This window comes from Mesoplodon mirus (genome assembly GCF_964341445.2).
Source record: "Mesoplodon mirus genome assembly, chromosome: 3".
Taxonomy (NCBI): domain Eukaryota; kingdom Metazoa; phylum Chordata; class Mammalia; order Artiodactyla; family Ziphiidae; genus Mesoplodon; species Mesoplodon mirus.
This window is the reverse complement of record NC_138978.1, coordinates 41,982,736-42,006,815: the sequence shown is the minus strand read 5'-3', so window position 1 is coordinate 42,006,815 and position 24,080 is coordinate 41,982,736. Positions and strand designations below refer to the sequence as shown.

The window sequence follows — 24,080 nt, the reverse complement described above, 5'->3', positions numbered from 1 at the left end:
CTACTTGGGCCCCTGGAGGAGCAGCAAGCCTTTCCCTGGGGAAGGGATGGGAGAGGGCGGGCCGGGCAGGTCACACAATCCTGCCCCATCCCTGGCAGCCCTGGGCCAAGCACAGCCAACCCCGCCCCCGTCCTCCCTGCCCAGCCTCGCATCCCAACCCAGCTCTGCCTTCCAGACACCCAGCCTCGCAGCCTCTGGTGACACCAGCCTGGGTCCTGCCACCACTCCTTTCCTCAGGCCCTGACCCCAGACAGCGCCACCAATAAAACCTCCTGGATCACCTCTAGTGCCGCCTCCTCCAGGACGCTGTTCCTCACAGGGACACATTGTCCAGAGCCTTTGCCCTGGCTCCCTAGGGAAGAGACACTCTGGCAGGGGAAGTTGCCTGAGACCCACGTCCCTGGCAGCCTGGAGCTCTCCTGCTTCCTCCCGCGTTTCCTACTGAGCAGCTGAGCTTAACATAGGCAGTTGGGGGCCAGGTGGTCTGGTGGATGGAACAACTACCAGATTGGGCACTGGGCAGGGAGGTCTGGACAGGGATGGCTCCTGCTCACCCAGCACCAAGGACAGGAAAGGCAGGTGCCCACTCACCAACCCACTGGAGGAAGAAGTCAAACACATCCGGGGCCTTAGGGTCTGCAGAACAAAGAGAAGCTTGGGTCAAGCGGGGACTGGGGATTTCCGGAGGATGCTTGGTGATAAATAAGGTGGGGACCTCAGCTGCCTAGACATAGGGCACTGGCCCAGAACCCCTCCCTCCATGGTTCCTTTGCTCTCAGGAAGCTCCACCTTCTCCCAGGAGCCCTCACCGCCTCGACTGTACACAGCTTTGGTGTAGTCAGGGTCATAGATGTTCAGGAAGCCAAGGAACTGTCCCAACCAGACTGGGTGGGCGTAGGGACACCACCTTGTCCAGACTTCCCATTTGCCGGATCTGAAATGGCAACAGAAGGCCAGGCCACTCAGGAACACAGCATCACCAGCCAGGCCAGCGGGGAAGAGAGGAGACTGCCCAGGAAGGCCCAGAGAGCACCAACTCCCTCCTCCTGCACCCCCTCTCCTAGCCAGTCACCCTGTCCTACACATCTTTGGGCTCAGTCCCCTCTCCAGTCCCATAACCACTGCTCTAAGTCCAAGCTACCCTCTTATTGCCCCTGGGCAAGCTCAGCCAACCTACTTCCATCTGGTGCCTGCCACCAACCTCCTATCTCCACTGCAGCCAGAAGGAGATTTCTTTTCAGCATCAAAGTTTTTCATTAGAATGAGAATTCCAGCTTCTTGTTCAATACAGAAATCATGTCGATTCCACCCCTGTTAAGTCATGCAACACATTTTTATTGAGGACCTGCTATGTGCAGAGCCCTGTCTCAGGGGAATGAGAGAAACATGATCCTGCCCTTTCCTTCTATGGGGGGAAGACTGATAATAAACAAGTAAACAACAAAATAAAAAGATTGCAGAAAGTAATGAATAATAAGAAGGAAATAAAACAGCACTGGGAGAGAGACTAACGGGAGGCCCTGCTTAGATACAGTGACCCAGGACGGGCTCTTGCTGGAAAGGACATTCAAGGTCAAACCAGAAGGATGATAAGGAGCTGACCGTGTGAAGAGTAAGGGAAGAGCATTCCAGGGAGAGGGAACAGCAAGCACAGAGTCTGGAGTAGGAAAAAGTATGGTGGCTCCCAGGAGCTGCCACTAGGGGGACAGTGGCCTGTGATGTGGTTGGAGAGATCATCCAGAGGGTGGTGTGTGCTCTTTGGAGGTTTTTCTAGCCACATCTACTCATCTAAAAGTGTTTTATGTAAATGGGGTATACGACAAATACTTTTCCAAAATCTGCCTTTTTTAATTTAACATATTTTGTCCTTCTTTCCAAACTAGTGCATTTAACTGTCCCTCAGTATTTCTAACAACTGCCTAGTATTCCACTGCAGGATATATTTATCCATTTTTCCCTGTGTGGAGGGAGACGTTTAGAGATATACTTAAAACCCTTCAGTGGGACTTCCTTGGTGGCACAGTGGTTAAGAATCTGCCTGCCTGGGCTTCCCTGGTGGCGCAGTGGTTGAGAGTCCGCCTGCCGATGCAGGGGATACAGGTTCGTGCCCCGGTCCAGGAAAATCCCACATGCCGCGGAGCGGCTGGGCCCGTGAGCCATGGCCATTGAGCCTGCGTGTCCAGAGCCTGTGATCCGCAATGGGAGAGGCCACAGCAGTGAGAGGCCTGCGTACCGCAAAAAAAAGAAAACCTGAAGGAAAAATGAGTCCAATCTAGAATTTTATATCCAATCAAACTATTAATCAACTTCCACAGTAGAGTAAAGGATTTCAAACAGTGAAGATACCCCAAATTAAAACACTTTCTCACAAAGTATAATTAGAGAGTAAACCATTAGAAGAAATATATGAGTTGTGGGAAACAAAGGGACCCAGAAAGAGACACAGAGACAGAGACAGAGAGAGAGAATTCCTAGAATAATGGTGAAGGAAGATCTCAAGGCAGTGTCACAGCAGCTTTTATATAAAATTGCAGCCTGAACTAATTTGAACAGGTCAAAAAGCCCCAGGAGAGGACTGTCCTGGTGGAGCAGTGGTTAAGAATCTGCCTGCTAATGCAGGGGTCATGGGTTCGAGCTCTGGTCCAGGAATCCCACATGCCGCGGAGCAACTAAGCCCGTGCGCCACAAATACTGAAGCCCACGCACCTAGAGCCCGTGCTCTGCAACAAGAGAATGAGAAGCCCACGTACGGCAACGAAAAGTAGCTCCCGCTCGCGGCAACCAAAAAAAGCTCGCGCATAGCAATGAAGACCCAATGCAGCCAAAAATAAATAAATAAATTAATTTTTTAAAAAGCCCCAGGAGAGGTTTATTCAAATACTGGTAATGAGTTAGAATGTATGATTAAGAGATTTATACAATTCTAGATGGTTTGAGGTTGAGTTAGCAGTAAGTATACTGAAAACCAAGCAAATATGAAGAATATAAGACAACTATTAACAAAATGTTATGCTGAAAAGTAATAATATATTATTATATGACTAAACTAGTGAATAGCATTTATATAACCCTTCAATGTAAACACTGAATATTTATTTAACTAAAATTATGATGATAACTATATTGATAGGTTGTAGGAGTAGAAAAGGTGCATGTGTGACAGGAAGAGAGGTAAATTCATCCACTAGAGAGGAAAGTTAAAAAGATAATGCTCAAACTGAAAAATTAAGAAATTGCAACACAAATATGTTGAATGGCAATACAGAGGCAAATAACAAAAGATCCAGGGGCTTCCCTGGTGGCACAGTGGTTGAGAGTCCGCCTGCCGATGCAGGGGACATGGGTTCGTGCCCCAGTCCGGGAGGATCCCATGTGCCGCGGAGCGGCTGGGCCCCTGAGCCATGGCCGCTGGGCCTGCGCGTCCGGAGCCTGTGCGCCACAACGGGAGAGGCCACAACAGGGAGAGGCCCAAGTACCGCAAAAAAAAAAAAAAAAAAAAAAAAGTCCAGCTAATTGTGTGGAAATAATTGCCCCTGGGGAGGACAGAATAGGAGAAGGGGTTCCCTGGGTTGGCAGTTCTTCACAACAGGCTTCATAGAACTGTTTGACTCTTAAGCCAGGGCCATATATTAGGCTGGCCAAAAAGTTCATTCGGGTTTTCCATGTCTTACAGACAGACCCGAACAAACTTTTTGGCCAACCCAATATAACTCTATAAAAATGACAACTACCTTTAAAAAATTAAAATTGTGTTAACTTACAAAATTCTATCATCACAAATTCCCAACCATTTTCACATACTTTAATTGATGTGGTAATCCAACATCAGTTTACTTTTTTGTATTATTAATAATACTGATTTGGCTTATGAAATATTAGTTAACTTTTTAAAAATTTGGAAACATTTTCTGAATAATACTGCAAATATCAAATGCAACATAAATGCTAATGAATGAAGAGCACTTTACCATCTGATCCTGCAGGTCCTGGCAGCCCTGGCGCTCCAGGCAACACAGGTGGTCCCTGGTTCCCTGGTTTTCCTGGAGTAGAATCAGCTCTCCCAGGAATACCAGCTGCCCCTGGAAATCCTGGATGACCAGAAAACCCTCGTGGCCCAGGGGGTCCCATCATGCCTCCAAGGGAAATCAAGAATGAAAACCACATATCCTCTCAGATTAAATTTTTCTATAGAAGAAATCAAAATCAGTACATTCTTCTTAGGGTGTGGAATTGGTTTTTAAGGAAAAAACTGTAGATAAAAAATAACTGAAGATCACAACCATCAAAATGCCTCACCTCCTTCAAAACAAGCACACAAGGGGTAACAAAGTTTTGGGGAATCAGATTTTCTTACCTTTTCGCCATTCTTTAGGGTTATTGGGAAAGAAATGTATATTATTTAATTTAAATTATTTTAAAAATCTTTCTACCTAAATAACTTGATAAAAATAACCTGAATAAACATATTAGCACATATAGTGAACTAAAGTATATCCTCACAAAAAGACAAATACTGTGTGAGACCACTTACATGTGGAATCTAAAAAATACAACAAACTACTGAATATAACAAAAAAGAAGCAGATTCACAAATACAGAGAACAAACTAGTGGTTACCAGTGGGGAAAGGGAAGGGGGGAGGGGCAATATAGGGGTAGGGGATTAAGAGGTAAAAACCATTATGTATAAAATAAGCTACAAAAGGGGCCTCCCTGGTGGCGCAGTGGTTGAGAGTCCGCCTGCCGATGCAGGGGATACGGGTTCGTGCCCCGGTCTGGGAGGATCCCATATGCCGCGGAGCGGCTGGGCCCGTGGGCCGTGGCCGCTGAGCCTGTGCATCCGGAGCCTGTGCTCCGCAACGGGAGAGGCCACAACAGTGAGAGGCCCGCGTACAGCAAAAAAAAAAAAAAAAAAAAAAAATAAGCTACAAGGATATATTGTACATCACAAGGAATATAGCTAATATTTTATGATAACTATAAATGGAGCATAACCTTTAAAAATTGTGAATCACTATATTGTACACCTGTAACATAATACTGTATATCAACTATTCTTTAATAAAAAATTTCTTTTAAAAACCACTGTGTAAGATGTTTACTTCCTAGGACTCTTTTGTCTCTATGCACTGCCCTCCCCATCCCCTTCCCAGTACCCACCCAGGCAGCTAGGCCTGCAATTCTTTGCAATCAGAGTGAAATTCTTGATTTGGGGATTCAAAAGCCAAGGCCTGGAGTTGCAAAAACCCAGGCTTTCTAACTTCAAAAGCCTAAGCCCTGAAGGATTTGGAGCATAAGCTCTGTAACATACATAGTAGATTTAAAGGAATACATGAGCAATCGGCGCTACCCTCCCGCAGCTGAGACTGGAACCGAACTGAAGGGAGCAGCAGGGACAGAGAAAGAGCCAGGGGTGAGGAAGAGATGAGACTCTGATGAGTCCCTGAGAAAGTCCTCATGTTACCTATGTGGGAACTCAGAGAGCAAAAAGGGACACATGCCCTCCCAGGGTCAAGCCCAGGAAAGCAGCACAGCCCAGGTTGCTCTGGAAATGTGGTGAGGAAGGGGCTGCACGGTGCTTCTAGGCTGATGGGTCTTAACAGTCTCACAGCATGGGAGCGGATGAGTGTTCTGTGCACCCAGGTGGGATTCAGGGGCGGCTGAGAGGGAGCTGGACCTGGAGAGACCTTGAGGTTGGACACAAGGGAAGACCCGGTGACCACCTTTGCTAATTGACAATAACAGTGAGGCAGAACCATGTACACTCAGGGCACACCCCTCAAGAACAGACACCACACCCCAGCTGCACTAGTCTTTCAGTGACTCCCAGAATGTGACACACACCTGGTAGAGGAGTGAGGATACCCAGAGGTGACTGAGATATGTTTCTGCCACCTGTAGGAAGGGTGCTGGGAAAAGAAATTAAGTTCACATGGAGAGAAATAATCTTTCATTTCTTGCAGCCTTATGTTTGTGGACTAAGACTGTAACGGTTGAATGGCTCTGCCTGTGAAAACAAGAATTAATGCAGCTACAGAGGGAGAGGAGGATTGAGGGTGGAGGGAGAAAGAGAGGTCCAAGATGATGGCAGAAAGCCTTGACCCAAGGATGTACAGGACCAGCAAAAATCCCCCGTGGAAGGGAATGCCTGTGAACTTTCCCTAAAGGGAGTTTAATACTCAGATTCAAGTTCTCATTTGTCCTGGTCTTTGCTGCAGCTCCCCTCTGTGGCCCCAAACCTTCAATATCATCCACTGCACATACTAGTTTTGCATGAGTAATGCTTTGCAAGGATGAAGGAGGAGGAGCAATGGTGTGTGTGGACCCAAGCAGCAAAGAAAGAGGATAGCACTGCCAGGACATAGCGTGGTGGCAGTCAGACAGTGGCTGGGGCTGGAGTCCTCTCAAAGGCTTCCTCACTCACCACTCACATGTCACCTGGGACCACGGTTAAGGCTGTTGGCCAGAACACCTGCATATGGCCTCTCCATGTGGCCTGGGGTTCCTCACAGCATGGCGACTGGGTTCCAAAAGCAAGCATCCAGAAAGAGAGCCTGACAGAAGCTCTATCATCTTGTATAATGTAGCCTCAGGAATCAAGCAGCATCACCTTCGCCTCTTTCCGGTTGTTTCGTTTTGTTTTGTTTGGCCATGACACATGGCGTGTGGGATCTTAGTTCCCCAACCAGGGATCAAACCCACACCCCCTGCAGTGGCAGCGTGGAGTCCTAACTTTTGGACCGCTAGGGAATTCCCTTGCCTCTTTCTGTTTATGAGAAGCAGATCACTGAGGCCAGCCCATAGTCAAGGGGAAGGGGATTAGACGTCACTTCTTGATAGGAAGAATTTGTAGACAAGTTTAAGATCACCACAAAGACCAAGAAATCACCAGGAGAAACACAAGCCCCTGAGAATCCCTGAAGATATTGATTGTGAGGGTCAGGCTAATCTTCCACCATGTGTGGAAATGCATCCCAGATGATTCTATTTGAGTGGCAAAGGGCAGTGTGACCCCAGAGGCTAGAGGACTTTGGGGAACCCAGGGAATTGCTGCCAGTTTGCCTGTCTGACCCCCCAGTAGGCAGTAAACTCACTACCCTCTGCCTTGGACGTTGGACTGCGCTGGTGAATGAGTAACCTGGAGCAAGTGAAACTGTTCAGGGCTTGTTTCCATAATATGCACATGGTTGCTTAAAATTTGACAAATGTGTAAAATTTGTGGCACTCACTACAAGCATTGCTACAAGAGAGGGTACAGCAATTTGAAGACATGGGAATGAGTATCTGGAATTGACTTTGGGACTGACCAGGACTCTGCTGGACACACCCAGAGGTGGGTGATGGTTCCTCCAGTGATCAAAACTCACAGACTAAACCAGACAGTTAAAATCAGCATAGATGGGGCTTCCCTGGTGGCGCAGTGGTTGAGAGTCCGCCTGCCGATGCAGGGGACACGGGTTCGTGGCCGGGAAGATCCTACATGCTGCGGAGCGGCTGGGCCCGTGAGCCATGGCCGCTAAGCCTGCGCGTCCGGAGCCTGTGCTCCGCAACGGGAGAGGTCACAGCAGTGAAAGGCCCGCGTACCGCAAAAAAAAAAAAAAAAAAAAAAAAAAATTCAGCATAGATGGATTGAAAAGTGAATCCCTCTACAACATGGTTAGTGTCTAATAGTAAAGCAAATCAGAACTTATGTATTGCAAACATGTCTGCGAGTGGGAGAGGACAAGACAAGGGCAGAAAATGTGAATCGGGTTCTGCTAAAAGGCAGGCACCTGCTGGCTCCAGGTGCCTCTGAGGACCTTCCGAGGGAAGGTGTTGGGGTTCCTGATATTAAATCATTCATCCCCTTCCCTGCAAAAAGTGCCAAAGAGGAGGAGTTACTTCTCCTTGCCCCTTCACTGAGAAGACGGAAGTCCTAGAACATCAAGATATGACTCACCCTCTCCACCTCCACTCTCTCCTATCTCCAACCCCACCTGCTCCCTCGCCCTCTCTCCTGACAATTGACAACAGAGGGTGAGTAAAGCCAGGAGGCAACAGGGGATGCCAGGAGCTGCGCATTTTATAGACTCTTGGCAGACTTTTGGAGAGGGAAGTGGTTGGGAGAGAAAGAAGGAGGGAATGTGCCTCAAGGCTTATGCCAAGGCGGAACTCCAAGGCAGGATCTCCCTCTGGCCATGGCGGGATATGGTGGGGGATGCTTACTCATTGTGGAAGGGTGTCCAGAGAAAGGGGGAGCCTGACCAGCAGGGACACTGAAGCCAGCTCTTTCTTCATACAACTTTGCCCAGTTTTCCCATAACTTCAGAGGAGATTGCAGCAGCAGGAGCCTGAAGCCACAGGCCTGAGCAGTAAAGCCATCATGCTTTCAACAGACACCCACTAAGCTACTACTGTGTGCTGGGCCCCATACTGAGTGCTGGGGACACAGAACTATCTCAGACATGGAGGAACTCGCAGAGGAGTGGGAGAGAAAAACACAGAACGAATTAGGCAGTGAAATACTTCCCATTACTGGAACCACAGGGAAGGGAGTGGAGGAGGAATTTGTTCCAGCTGGGATGGAAAGAGAGATCATGGAAGCATGCCCAGAAGAGAGTCACTAGAATTGAGTCTGGAAAGATAAGCAAGCCTTCCCTAGCAGAGAAAATAATGTGGATGGCCAAGGCCACAGAGGCAGGGGACAGCCAGCCAGTTGTTGAGTAATGCCAGGGCACTGGGCATGAGGATGGGGCAGACTGAGGGAAGAGGCTGGAGAGGCAGGCCAGACCCAGATCACACCAAGCCTCGTAGGCCAGGCTGAGGAGCTGGGGCTTTACCCTAGAGGCCATGGGGAGGGCTGAAAGATTTGAAGGGAACTGAGGCATTAGTCACTCTGGCTAATGTGGGGATTAATGTGGAGAGGTGGAAAGGCCTAGAGGGTAGTAGAGCAGTGAGGAGGGCTGACCAGAGAGGGTGGAGGCTTATACTAGGGCAGTGGCCACTGAGGATCACCTGGGTGTAAGACTAGCAGCAGCAAGATCAGAGGTCAGAGGTCAGCAGTCCAGTCCAGTCCAGTGTCCCAGACTCTAGCCCCAAGCTCCTGTTTCCTGTCCCAGCTTTGGATGGAAAAGAAGCATTGGAGGCAGCTTCAGAAAGAAAGAAGAAAAAGACATTATGGGAGACTTTGGGCAGTGACAGAATCAGGAGGTAGAAGGCAGGGAGCAGGCAGGGAGCAGGATGATTTCCTCCTCAAGCTGGAGATCAGCACCCAGCTCTGTGTGGTGTCAACCCCAAGAAGTAGGATAGCTTGGAGGAGTAGGGTGTCTGGGAGGGAGGAGGACCCTGCCTTGACTTCATTCAACAAGTTTGTTCAACAGACATTTGTCCTGAACTTGCTAAGGGAGACACACCAATCCTTTGGAACCAGCAGACCTGGTTCACATCCCAGGTATACCATTTACCAGTTCCACAGCCACAGGAAAGTGACTTAATTTCTGAACCAGTTTCCCCATCTCGAAAATGAAGACTGTCCTCCCTTCCACGTGCAGTTGTTTTAAAGATTAAAAATAATATATATGATAATAATTGTGGCACATAGTAGGCGTTCAGTAAATGGCAGTCGTTATTACTTGCCTAGAGCTCTGCCGAGGCTCTGACCGTGGAAAGGGAGGGTGAACCCAAAGCAGTCCTGGGCTTTAGAAAGTTCTGTGTTTCAGTGCTTCCCTCTGCTGGCCAAAAGGAGCAGACAGCACCGGGGAAAGGAGGCTGAAACCAGACAGAGCTCCCTATCTCCTCAACCACAGAAGGAATCTCCCTACATTGAGCATTCCCCAGTGGGAGGACACCAGCCTCCCTCCAGATGTGGATCCCTCCAGAGGCAGCAGATGTGAAGCAGCATATAGACCGCCAGCCACTTACCAGCAGTGTGAAACTGGATGTATCACTTACCTCTCTGAACCTCTGTTTCCTTGGCTATAAAATGGGTGATGATCCCTACCATGTTTCAAAGAATTGTCGTGACTTTGGGGAAAAAGAGATTATGCCTGGATAATGTCTGTGGACAGACATGATCTGAGCTACCCCACAAATGTTAATGATCAAGCATTTTCTGATGTCCCTTCCCCAATGTGCTGGGTGCTAGGGACCACAGGAATATATAAGAAGTTGGCCCTGCCCTTAAGGAGCTCCAATCTGGTGGGAGAGGCAGCCATGCTTCAGGCAGGTATTGATGGGGTGGGATGAGGACTGTGCATGACTGGAGGAGTCAAGGAAAGACCTGCTGTTGTGCCAGCCTGTCCCAAGGACCCAGTTGTTCAGCCCTAAAACAACAGAGGATAGAGCCAAGCCCAGGATGACCTACAGGTCTCCAATCATAGCATCTCTTGGCATAATCCTTTCTGCTCCTCAATCCCCTCTCCCCCAAAGCAGTGAACAGGGAAATGCGGCAGGAGGTCAACAGAGTCAACCAGCCAAAGCCACAGCTGTCTCTGAGTATAAGCCCACCCTGTATTCAGGTAAGGCTCTCAAGACCTTGCAACACATTGTAATACCTTCTCACTGGAATTCCTGGACCAACTCCTGAAGGAGTTGCCCTCACCTTCAAAGCTTTGTTTTAACTTCACCCCACTAATCTTGTTAGACTCCACAGGTGGGTTTCCACCAGAGAAATTTATCCTGGTTCCCACAACCTATAGAAATTTCTTAGGACATGGATATTGACAAAGACTCACAGGGACAGAAAGAAGTTAAGACAACAGACAGGAACCAACTGGCAGGGAAACACACATATTTAGTCCTTCCTTAGAATTTAGGTTCAGAAGAGAAAAACATTTTGCATGACAGGGAAGCACTGGGGATGAGAGAGCACAAAGGAGAAACTTCAACCCTAATAAATGAAAAAGGCATTCAGGCATAAATGACTGGAAAGGGAGAAATAAAGTTGTCATTAAACACAGATAATATGATTGTCCACATACAATGAAACAAAACAAAAAAATCTACAAATTATTAGAATTATTAGGAGAGCAAGGCAATTGGACATAAAGGCAATATACAAAGGTCATTGCATTTCTATACACCAGCAACCAACAATTGCCATAGAAAACAATATTTAAAAGATTCTAACTATAATAGCAACAAAATTATAAAGTACTTAGTCATAATAGTAACTAAAAGTTGTGTAAGATCCACATGTAAATAATTATAATAAATTACTGAGAGATACTTCCTCAGAGAAATGATCAAATCTAACTTCACCAATAATTACACAGATGACACTGTACCCTCAAATGTGATGCACTGAGATGGATATCTCAGTGTTATAGTACTCCTGCCAAAAATGTTTAACCTGAATCTAACCTTGAGGAATTCCTGCCAAAAATGTTTAACCTGAATCTAACCTTGAGGAAACAATCATACAACATTTCCTGGTGGGAGTGTATATTTGACAACCATTTTGAATCTAAATTGAAGGACATTTTTGCAAAACAACTGGCCTGTACTTTCAAAAATATCACAAAAGACAAAAATTCACACAGGTTAATTACAGCTGGGAAACTGCTCTAGATTAGAGGAGAAAAAAGACAAAGCAATTAAATATGGTGTGAGATCTTTGATTTGATCCTGATGTTTTTTAAATCAGCTATGAAGAACATTAAAGGAACAACTGAGGAATATTTATTAAGAACTTTATATTAGAAAATAATAATACATCAGTGTCAAATTTCCTGAATATGATCATTACACTGTGCTCATGCAGAAGAACATCTATGTACTTGGGAGTTATATGCAGAAATATTTGGGAGTACAATTTCATAATTTGAGAGTAACTTACCCTCAAATTGTTCAGAACAAAAGAGCACATTAATACTTATATAAATATAGAGAGCTAAAGCAAATATTGCAAGGGTGCGCAGGTATTGATTTACTACTCTTGTGGATGTATATAGTCCTGATTATTGTTCCTAAATTAAAAGCTGGGGGGAAAACCTTACTGAAAGATATGAAAGATCTAAATAAATAGAGACATATCTATCCCATGTCTCCAAATAGAAATATTTAATATGGTTAATTTTAGATTCAATTCAACCTCAATCAAAATCCCCATAGAGCTTTTTAAAAATTCAACCTAAAAAGCTGATTGTAAATTAATATGGAAGAGGAAAGGGCCAAGAATATCCTAGATATTTCTGAAGAAGAAAAGGGTGGAAAGACTTGCCCTACCAGTTATCAGAATATATTATGAAATCACGGTAATTAAGACAGTATGATGATAGAAACTGGCCAATATGAATTAGAATAGACAATCCCCAAACAGATCTCTCATGTAATATGACAGAAATGAAAAATGTGAAATTGGATCCATATTTTGCCCTATACACAAAAAATCCGTTCAAGATGAACTAAGGACCAAAATGGAAAATATAAAACTTTGAAGCATTTAGTACAAAATACAGGTTAATATCTTTATAACTTTGACCTGGAAAATAATTTCTTAAACAATTTACAATAGAAGAGCTAATCATAAAATAAAAAGAATAATGAACTGTATTAAAATAATTACTTCTGTCCATTAAAAGACATTTTAAAGAAAGATAAGCAAAAATTTACAAATTGGAAAAAATACAGTTGTAACAGAAAACCAACAAAGGACATATTAAGAATGTATAAAATGCCTCAAGTCATTCATAGAAGGAAAAACAATAGAAAAATGAACTAAAGTCACAATTAGGCATTTCACAGAAAAGGGAACCAAATCTTTAATAAACATTTGCTGAACCTCATTAGTAATCAGGTAAAGGAAAACAAAGGCTACAATGAAATCCCAATGACCCCATTCAATTTACAAAGATTAAGAAGTCTGACAGCATAGCACAGGGAACATATTCAATATCTTGTAATAAACTATAATGGAAAAGAATCTGAAAAAGAATATATTTATGTATATATGGAGAGAGATATAGATATAGATAGATATAACTGAATCACTTTGCTGTACACCTGAAACTAACACAACATTGTAAATTAACTATACTTCAATTTAAAATGGTTAAAAATAAAAAATAAATAAAGAAGTCTGACAATAGCAAATGTTAGAAAGAATGTTGGTCAACTATTCTACTATACACTGTTCGTTGGAGTGTAAATTTACACAACCATTTTGATTAAAAATTTAGTATTATCTTATAAGTTTAAATTTTCACATACTCTACAGCCCAGAAATTCCACTTCAAGATATGTATGTGTGTGTATGTAAGTGTGGGTGTGTATGAGGAGAGATGCACCAGGATACATGTAAAATAATATTTTTAGCAGTACTGTTGGTAATAGCAAAATAATAGAGACAACTCCATTACTATCCATTGACAGGAAAATCAATAAATTGTGATATATTTTCAGAAAAGGATATTTTATATGCAGCAGCAAAATTGAATGAACTATAGCCCATATTACAATTTGGTTGAATACTGGTAATATTTATATTAAAAGAAAAAAGCAAGTCTCAGAAGATTGTATACAGCATGATTTTTTTTTGTAAATTTCAAAAAAAGCTAGAACTACAAAAAGTGTGTATGTGTGTTTGTTTTGAAAATCAAAGAAATGACAAAAAGAAACTTCAGGATGGTGTTTACATGGGACAGGGAAAGGGGATGGACACTTAAATGTAATTATTGTTTTCATTTTTGTTTTTTGCTATTCTTTTGTGAATTTTATTTTATTATTTTTTTATACAGCATGTTCTTATCAGTTATCCATTTTATACATATTAGTGTATACCGGTCAATCCCAATCGCCCAATTCATCCCACCACCCCCACCACCACCTCCGCTTTCCCCGCTTGGTGTCCATATGTTTGTTATCTACATCTGTGTCTCTATTTCTGCCTTGCAAACCTGTTCATCTGTACCATTTTCTAGATTCCACATATATGTGTTAAAATATGATATTTGTTTTTCTCTTTCTGACTTACTTCATTCTGTATGACAGTCTCTAGGTCCATCCACGTCTCTAAAATGACCCAATTTCATTCTTTTTTATGGCTGAGTAATATTCCATTTTATATATGTACCACATCTTCTTTATCCATTGCTCTATCAGTGGGCATTTAGGTTGCTTCCATGACCTGGCTATTGTAAACAGTGCTGCAATGAACATTGGGGTGCATATGTCTTTTTGAATTATGGTTTTCTCTGAGTATATGCCCAGTAGTGGGATTGCTGGGTCATATGGTAATTCCATTCTTAGTTTTTTAAGGAACCTCCATACTGTTGTCCATAGTGGCTGTATCAATTTACATTCCCACGAACAGTGCAAGAGGGTTCCCTTTTCTCCACACCCTCTCCAGCATTTGTTGTTTGTCAATTTTCTGATGATGCTCATTCTAACCGGTGTGAGTTGTAGTTTTGATTTGCATTTCTCTAATAATTAGTGATGTAGAGCAGCTTTTCATGTGCTTCTAGGCCATCTGTATATCTTCTTTGGAGAAATGTCTATTTAGATCTTCTGCCCATTTTTGGATTGGGTTGTTTGTTTTTTTAATATTGAGCTACATGAGCTGTTTATATATTTTGGAGATTAATCCTTTGTCCGTTGATTCATTTGCAAATATTTTCTCCCATTCTGAGGGTTCTCTTTTATCTTGTTTATAGTTTGCTTTGCTGTGCAAAAGCTTTTAAGTTTCATTAGGTCCCACTTGTTTATTTTTGTTTTTATTTCCATTACTCTAGGAGGTGGGTCAAAAAAGATCTTGCTGTGATTTATGTCAAAGAGTGTTCTTCCTATGTTTTCCTCTAAGAGTTTTATAGTGTCCAGTCTTACATTTAAGTCCTTAATCCATTTTGAGTTTATGTTCGTGTATGGTGTTAGGGAGTGTTCTAATTTCATTCTTTTACATGGAGCTGTCCAGTTTTCCCAGCACAACTTACTGAAGAGGCTGTCTTTTCTCCATTTTATATCCTTGCCTCCTTTGTCATAGATTAGGTGACCATAGGTACATGGGTTTGTCTCTGGGCTTTTTATCCTGTTCCATTGATCTATATTTCTGTTTTTGTGTCAGTACCATATTATCTTGATTACTGTAGCTTTGTAGTATAGTCTGAAGTCAGAGATTCTGATTCTTCCAGCTCTGTTTTTTTTCCCTAAAGATTGCTTTTGCTGTTCAGGGTCTTTTTTGTCTCCATACAAATTTTATATTTTGTTCTAGTTCTGTAAAAAATGCCATTGGTAATCTGTTAGGGATTGCACTGAATCTGTAGATTGCTTTGGGTAGTATAGTCATTTTCACAATATTGATTCTTCCAATCCAAGAACATGGTATATCTCTCCATCTGTTTGCGTCATCTTTGATTTCTTTCTTCAGTGTCTTATGGTTTTCTTAGTACAGGCCTTTTGCCTCCTTAGGTAGGTTTATTCCTAGGTATTTTATTCTTTTTGTTGCAGTGGTGAATGAGATTATTTCCTTAATTTCTCCTTCTGATCTTTCACTGTTAGTGTATAGGAATGCAAGAGATTTCTGTTCATTAATTTTGTATCCTGCCACTTTACCAAGTTCACTGATTAGCTCTAGTTTTCTGCTGGCATCTTTAGGATTATCTATGTATAGTATCATGTCATCTGCAAACAGTGACAATTTTACTTCTTCTTTTCCTATTTGTATTCATTTTATTTCTTTTTCTTCTCTGATTGCCATGGTTGAGACTTCCAGAATTATGTTGAAAAATAGTGGTAAGAGTGGACATACTTGTCTTGCTCCTGATCTTAGAGGAAGTGCTTTCAGTTTTTCACCACTGAGAATGATGTTTGCTGTGGCTTTGTCATACATGGCCTTTATTATGTTGAAGTAGGTTTCCTATATGCTCACTTTCTGGAGAATTTTTATCATAAATGGGTGTTGCATTTTGTCAAAAGCTTTTTCTGCATCTATTAAGAGGCTCATACGGTTTTTACTCTTCAATTGGTTAATATGATGTATCACATTGATTGATTTGTGTATACTGAAGAATCCTTGCATCCCTGATAAATCCCACTTGATCATGGTATATGATCCTTTTAATGTGTTGTTGGATTCTGTTTGCTAGTATTTTGTTGAGGATTTTTGCATCTATATTCATCAGTGATATTGGTCTGTAATTTTCTTTTTTTGTAGTATCTTTGTCTGGTTTTGGTATCAGGGTGATGGTGGCCTCGTAGAATGAATTTGGGACTGTTCCTTCCTCTGCAATTTTTTGGGAGAGTTTGAGGAGGATGGGTGTTAACTCTTCTCTAAATGTTTGATAGAATTCACCTGTGAAGGCATGTGGTCCTGGACTTTTGTTTGTTGGAAGATTTTTAATCACAGTTTCAATTTCATTACTTGTGATTAATCTGTTCATATTTTCTATTTCTTCCTAGTTCAGTCATGGGAGGTTATACCTTTCTAAGAATTTGTCCATTTCTTCCAGGTTGTCCATTTTATTGGCATAGAGTTGCCTGTAGTAGTCTCTTCGGATGCTTTGTATTTCTGTGGTGTCTGTTGTAACTACTCCATTTTGATTTCGAAAGTTATTGATTTGAGTCCTCTCCCCTCTTTTTCTTGACGAGTCTGGCTAATGGTTTATCAATTTTGTTTATCTTCTCAAAGAACCAGCTTTTAGTTTTATTGATCTTTGCTATTGTTTTCTTTGTTTCTACTTCATTTATTTCTGCTCTGATCTTTATGATTTCTTTCCTTCTACTAACTTTGGGTTTTGTTTGTTCTTCTTTCTCTAGTTCCTTTAGGTGTAAGGTTAGAGTGTTTATATGAGATTTTTCTTGTTTCTTGAGATAGAATTGTGCTGCTATAAACTTCCTTCTTAGAACTGCCTTTGCTGCATCCCACAGGCTTTGGATTGTCGTGTTTTCATTGTCATTTGTCTCTAGGTATTTTTTGATTTCCTCTTTGATTTCTTCAGTGATCTCTTGGTTATTTAGTAATGTATTGTTTAGCCTCCATGTGTTTGTGTTTTTTATGTTTTTTTCCCTGTAATTTATTTCTAATCTCATAGCGTTGTGGTCAGAAAAGATACTTGATATGATTTCAATTTTCTTAAATTTACCGAGGCTCGATTTGTGACCCAAGATGTGATCTATCCTGGAGAATGTTCCATGTGCACTTGAGGGGAAAGTGTAATCTGCTGTTTACAGATGGAATGTCCTATAAATATCAATTAAGTCTGTCTGGTCTACTGTGTCATTTAAAGCTTGTGTTTCCTTATTAATTTTCTGTCTGGATGATCTGTCCATTGGTGTAAGTGAGGTGTTAAAGTCCCCCATTATTACTGTGTTACTGTCGATTTCCTCTTTTAGAGCTGTTAGCATTTGCCTTACGTATTGAGGTGCTCCTATGTTGGGTGTATATATATTTATAATTGTTATATCTTCTTCTTGGATTGATCCCTTGATAATTATGTAGTGTCCTTCCTTGTTTCTTGTAACATTCCTTATTTCCTTGTTTTAAAATCTGTCTTATCTGATATGAGTATTGCTACTCCAGCTTTCTTTTGATTTCCATTTGCATGGAGTATCTTTTTCCATACCTGCAGTTTCAGTCTGTATGTGTCCCTAGGTCTGAAGTGGGTCTCCTGTAGACGGCATATATGTGGGTCTTGTTTTTGTATCCATTCAGCGAGCCTGTGTCTTTTTGTTGGAGCATTTAATCCATTCACATTTAAGGTAATTATCGATACGTATCTTCCTATTACCATTTTCTTAATTGTTTTGGGTTTGTTTTTGTAAGTCCTTTTCTCTTGTGTTTCCCACTTAGAGAAGTTCCTTTAGCATTTGTTGTAGAGCTGGTTTGGTGGTGCTGAATTCTCTTAGCTTTTGCTTGTCTGTAATGCTTTCAATTTCTCTGCTGAATCTAAATGAGATCCTTGACGGCTAGGGTAATCCTGGTTGTAGGTTCTTCCCTTTCATCACTTTAAATATATCATGCCACTCCCTTCTGGCTTGTAGAGTTTCTGCTGAGAAATCACCTGTTAACCTTATGGGAGTTCGCTTGTATGTTTTTGGCTGTTTTTCCCTTGTTGCTTTTAATAATTTTTCTTTGTCTTAAATTTTTGTCACTTTGATTACTCTGTGTCTCGGTGTGTTTCTCCTTGGGTTTATCTTGGCTGGGACTCGCTGCACTCCCTGCACTTGGGTGGCTATTTCCTTTCCCATGTTAGGGAAATTTTTGACTATTATCTCTTCAAATATTTTCTCAGGTCCTTTCTCTCTCTCTACTCCTTCTGGGACCCCTATAATGTGAATGTTGGTGTGTTTAATGTTGTCCCAGAGGTCTCTTAGGCTGTCTTCATTTCTTTTCATTCTTTTTTTCTTTTTTCTGTTCCACAGCCGTGAATTCCACCATTCTGTCTTCCAGGTCGCTTATCCGTTCTTCTGCCTCAGTTATTCTGCTATTGATTCCTTCTAGTGTATTTTTCATTTCAGTTATTGTATTGTTCATCTCTGTTTGTTTGCTCTTTAATTCTCCTAGGTGTTTGTTCTTTAATTCTTCTAGGTCTTTGTTAAACATTTCTTGCTTCTTCTCGATCTTTGCCTCCATTCTTTTTCTGAGGTCCTGGAACATCTTCACTATCATCATTCTGAATTATTTTTCTGGAAAGTTGCCCATCTCCACTTCATTTAGTTGTTTCTCTAGGGTTTTATCTTGTTCCTTCATCTGGTACATAGTCCTCTGCCTTTTCATTTTGCCTGTCTTTCTGTGAATATACTTTACGTTCCTCAAGCTGCAAGACTGTAGTTTTTCTCACTTCTGCTGTCTGCCCTTTGGTGGATGAGGCTATCTAAGAGACTTGTGCAAGCTTCCTGATGGGAGGGACTGGTGGTAGTAAAGCTGGGTGTTGCTCTGGTGGGCAGGGCTCAGTAAAACTTTAATCCACTTGTCTGCTGATGGGTGGGGCTGAGTTCCCTCCCTGTTGGTTGTTTGGCCTGAGGTGACCCAGCACTGGAGCCTAGAGGCTCTTTGGTGGAGCTAATGGTGGACTCCAAGAGGGCTCACACCAAGGAGTACTTCCCAGAACTCCTGCTGCCAGTGTCTTTGTCCCCTTGGTGAGCCACAGCCACTCCTCCGCTTTTGCAGGAGACCTTCCAACACTAGCAGGTAGGTATGGTTCAGTCTCCTATGGGGTCACTGCTTCTTCCCCCTGCGTCTTAATGCACACACTACTTTGTATGTGCCCTCCAAGTGTGGAGTCTCTGTTTCCCCCAGTCCTGTCAAAGTCCTGCAATCAAATCCCGCTAGCCTTAAAAGTCTGATTCTCTGGGAATTCCTCCTCCCATTGCCAGACCCCCAGGTTGGGAAGCCTGACGTTGGGCTCAGAACTTTCACTCCAATGGGTGGACTTCTGTGGTATAATTGTTCTCCAGTTTGTGTCACCCACACTTCTACTCTGCCATCTTGAACCAATCTCTATAATTACTGTTGATGTTACTTGCTGGGTTGGGTTGTGAGCTTCTGTATGTCTGTGTGTGTGTGTGTGTGTTTGTGTGTGTGTGTGTGAGAGAGAGAGAGCGGGAGGAATGGAGGGAGGAGGGAGAGGGAGAAAGAAAGGAAAGAGGGAGAAAGGGAGAAAGGAAGGAAGGAGGGAAGAGGAGGGAAGGAGGGAGGAAAAGAGGTCTGTGCAAAGACTAATGATGACAGTGTCATGAGCCAAGATTATAGGTAAGCCAATTTTGTGCAACTGGTGTCAATTAAGATGAAGAGGAAGAGTAGGAAAAGAAAGAGACACCTAAGCAACCTGGATATCAGAGAAGGCTTTCTGGAATAAGGTACCCCTAATCTGAGCATTGAGGAGCACCTAGGATTGATTCAGATGAAGGAGGCATAAAAAGGCTTTTCAGGAAAAGTCAACATGCAAATATAAAAGGCCAGAAAGTTTGGGCTTGGGTTGTTAAGGATAATTGCTGAGCAGAATGGGAAATAGGCTAAGGAACTGTCCCTATAATAGAAAAGTCTAAGGAACTATGCAGGTCCAACAACCTCAAACACATGGGTGGGGTGGGGCCTAGAAAAGTGACTGGGTCAGTGCCCTCCATTCCCTAGGTATGAAGCCTTTCTCAATCTGTCTGGCCAGCAAGACTCTATCAAAGCAACAATGCCCTGGGAGATCTGAAAAGAGGTGGAGCCAGACACACAACGCAAAAACATCTTTTATCACATCCCAATGCTCTGAGCCTCTGGCTATATGCAGAGTGATGCTGGGCTGGTTGATTCTGTGCCAGTCCTGAAAGCTGAGATAGGAACACAGAAGTGCCTTCAAGAGGTGGAGAGAGGACCTTACAAATCAGCACCATGGACAGAGGCCTTGACTATTCATTTCTTCTCAGGGCTCAGGTCAAGCCAGGAACACCCAGCTGGAATCTTTGGCAGACAAATCCGTGGGCTCCAGGAGCTCAAGGACAGGGAAATCCCAAATCAGGAGATCATCAGTCCTGATTTGGCCTGACTGGATGACCTCATGATTGCTTTTGCCTCTTCCCTGGTCTTCCTGCCTACAGCCTCACACCTTCCTAACTTCCATTCCAGCCTCACAGTGCTACCAGAACAATCTTTCTATGTCTTGAATCTGATCATGACTCTGTCTTTTTAGAAACCCTTCATTGATATCCCTATCCTGGCATTCAAGGCCCTTCATGACTTCCGCTGCCCATATGTCTATTATCAGTCTCTTCTCTTCCTAACACCTTTGCTCCTAACAAAGCTTTCCCTCCTACTTCTCTGATGAACCCCTCTAATCCCCCAAGTGCTAAATATTGGAGGATCCACAAGGCTCAGTCTTTGGAATTTTTCTTCTATTTCCACTCATCCCATTAGTCATCTTATCCAATCCCATGACTTTAAATACATCTCTAGCCTAGACTTCTACCCTAGACTTCAGATTCATATATCTATCTACTTGATAGCCCCACTTGGGTAACCAATAGATATCTCAGATTTATGTCTCTAACAAAATTGTTGGGAGGAGGGATATGGAATAATATCCTCTGAATTGAGAAGGAACTTCAAGATTGAAAAACACAGCAGGCAACTCCATAAAGTGCAATAATGAAATTTACTGTGGGTAACTTACATACAGGCAGGACTGGGCAGACTATGATCCAGAGGCATTTGTAGCGGTGCTGCACACCAGACTGCGGAAGGGGTACAGGAGGATTTAAAGAGGCCAAAGCTAGGGGCTTCCCTGGTGGCGCAGTGGTTGAGAGTCTGCCTGCCAATGCAGGGGACATGGGTTCGTGCCCCGGTCCGGGAAGATCCCACATGCCGCGGAGCGGCTGGGCCTATGAGCCATGGCCACTGAGCCTGCACGTCCAGAGTCTGTGCTCCGCAACGGAGGAGGCCACAATAGTGAGAGGCCAGCGTACCGCAAAAAAAAAAAAAAAAGAGACCAAAGCTAAAAGTAAAACCTGACTACCAAGTGAGAAGCACGTCAACACCAGATGGAACTGGGCGTTTTTCCTCTCCCCCAGGGGTCTCATGACCATTAACCATCTGCATCAGCAAAAAGCATTCTTCCAGTTTTCATATGAAATGAGGCAAGGGTAAAAGTTGATAGAGAACTTATCTGGTTTGGGCGCATTCCTTGTGAGTAAATTAAAGCTCAGTCATGCAGAAAGGGGAGGGGGTAGGACTTCAGGTGTAAGATGAAGCTGACAAAATGGAGTCAGTGTGGTTCAGCCACACAAAACCCTTGGTCTCATCCTCCTACCAGCTTCCCCATCTCAGTAATCAGCAGTTCTGTTGTCCAGTTGCCCAGGCCTTAACTTCTCTCTTTCTTTCTTTCATATCCTATATCCATTTCATCAGGAAATTCAGTCAGCTCTGCCTTCAAAAATGTGTCCATAAACCAACCACTTCTCACCACTTGGTCTAAATCACCATCACCTCTGTATTATTGCAGTAGCCTCTAAACTGATTTTCTGCTTCTGCTCTTTTGCCTTTCATTCTGTTCTGAACATGGCAGCCAAAGTGATCCTATTAAAACATTAAGGGGGATCATATGATCCCGCATATCAAAATCCTCTAATAGCTCCCTAACTCACTTAGAATGAAATCCATTATCTCTTTGCATCAATCATTCTGCTCCAGCCATACCAGTATCCTCAGTGTTCCTCAAACGTGCAAACATGCTCCCACCTTGGAGCTAGTCTTAGAATCAAATATTGTAAATCTTCCAACTTTGTTCTTCTTTCTCAAAGTTTTTTTTACTATTATAAGTTTTTGGCATTTTTATATATATTTTAGTATCAGCGTTTTTTTATCCAAAAAAAAAATCCTGCTGGTTTTTTGCTTAAGGCTGCATTGAATCTATAGATCAATTTAGGAATAACTGACATCATAACAATATTGTCTTCCAATCCATGAACATGGTACATGTCTTCATTTATTTAGGTCTTACTTTAGTCTCTCAGCAATATTTTGTAGTTTTAGTGTACCGATGTTACACATAATTTGCTAAACTTATCCATAAATATTTCATGTTTTTAAGTCATTGTAAATGATACTTTAAAATTTTTATTTTCCAGTTGTTCATTTCTAGTATATAAAAATACAATTAACTTTTGCACATTGACCTTTTATCTGGTGATTTTGCTAAACTAATATATTAGTTCTAATAGCTATTTTGTAGATTCCTTAGGATTTTTTATTTACAGTACATGATCATATCATCTGATCTGTAAATAAAGACAGTTTACTTCTTCATATCTAACTATGTGCCTTTTTTTTTTTTTTTTTTGGCTATGGCAATGAATAGGACCTCAGTACAATGTTGAACAGAAATAGTGAGAGCAGACGTCCTTGTTTTGTTCCTAATCTAAGAGTAAAAGTATTCTCTTTCAGCATTACGTATGATATTAGCTGTAGGATTTTCATAGTTGCTTTTTATCACATTCTACTCTTAATTTTCTTAGAGCTTTTCTTATAAATAGTTGGTGAATGTTAACAATGCTCTTGTTTTTGCATGTATTGTGATAAATTTTGTTTTTCTCCTTTATTTTATAACATGGCGATTTTCAAACGTTAAACTAATCCTGCATTTCTAAGATGAACCCAACTTAAGTCATGATATATGCTTTTTATTTGTAGTTGGTTACAGTTTGGTAACAATTGTTAAATGTTTTTTGTACCTATTTTCATAAGAGAAAATTAGTAATTTTCTTTGTAATATCTTTGTTTGGTTTTAATATCAGGATAATATTCATCTCAAAAAATAAATTGGAGAAATTTCCCTCTTCCCATGTTTTTTAATGAGTTTGTGTTGAATTAGTATTATTTCTTCCTCAGCTGTTTAATAAAACTTACCAGAGAAGCTATTTAATCCTGGATTTTCTTCTCCTTTATTATTTTTGGGGGGAAGTGGGGAGAGATTTTAATTATAAATTTAATTTATTTAATAGATGTAAGGCTATTCAATACAGAATTTTTTTTCTCTAGTAAGTTTTGGCAGTTTGTACTTTTCAAGGGATTTGTCCATTTCATCTAAGTTGTCAGATTTATTGGCATAAAATTTTTCAAACTATTACCTTATTATCCTTTTCACATCTAAAGGATATGTAGTGATGTTCTCTCTTCTATTTCTGTTATTGATAATTCACATCTTCTCTCTTTTCTCTTAATCAGTCTGACTAGAGATATACCAGTTTTATTGATATTTTCAAAGAGCCCAGCTTTGGTTTAATTTTTTTCTATTGTTTGTTTTCTACTTAATTGATTTCCACTCATATCTTTATTATTTCCTTCCTTCTGCAGTTGGCCCTTGAACAACGTTAGTTTGAACTGCATGGACCCACTTACAAGTGGATATTTTTCAATAGTAAATACCACAGATCTACATGGTTGGCTGAATCTGTGGATGCAGAGAAACCATGGGTTCAGAGGGCCAGTCTAAGTTATACACAGATTAACCCTCACATTGTTCAAGGGTCAACCATATTTGTTTTTAACTTAATTTGCTCCTTTTTTTCCTATTATGTTTTTGTTTGTTTGTTTGTTTCAGTATGCGGGCCTCTCACTGTTGTGGCCTCTCCCGTTGTGGAGCACAGGCTCCAGACACGCAGGCTCCGGACGCGCAGGCTCAGCGG

General features: G+C 42.0%; 1 protein-coding gene across 1 annotated transcript in view; it reads right to left on the bottom strand.

The window, feature by feature from the left end:
* The window catches only part of CYP4B1 (cytochrome P450 family 4 subfamily B member 1), a gene marked incomplete at both ends in the record, with an annotated part of 40,719 nt that overhangs the window by 6,335 nt on the left and 10,304 nt on the right, over positions 1 to 24,080 (bottom strand). The window contains 3 exon segments of the mRNA XM_082612135.1: positions 4 to 35; positions 592 to 636; positions 810 to 934. Of these exon segments, the coding sequence (XP_082468261.1) occupies positions 4 to 35; positions 592 to 636; positions 810 to 934 (202 nt within the window).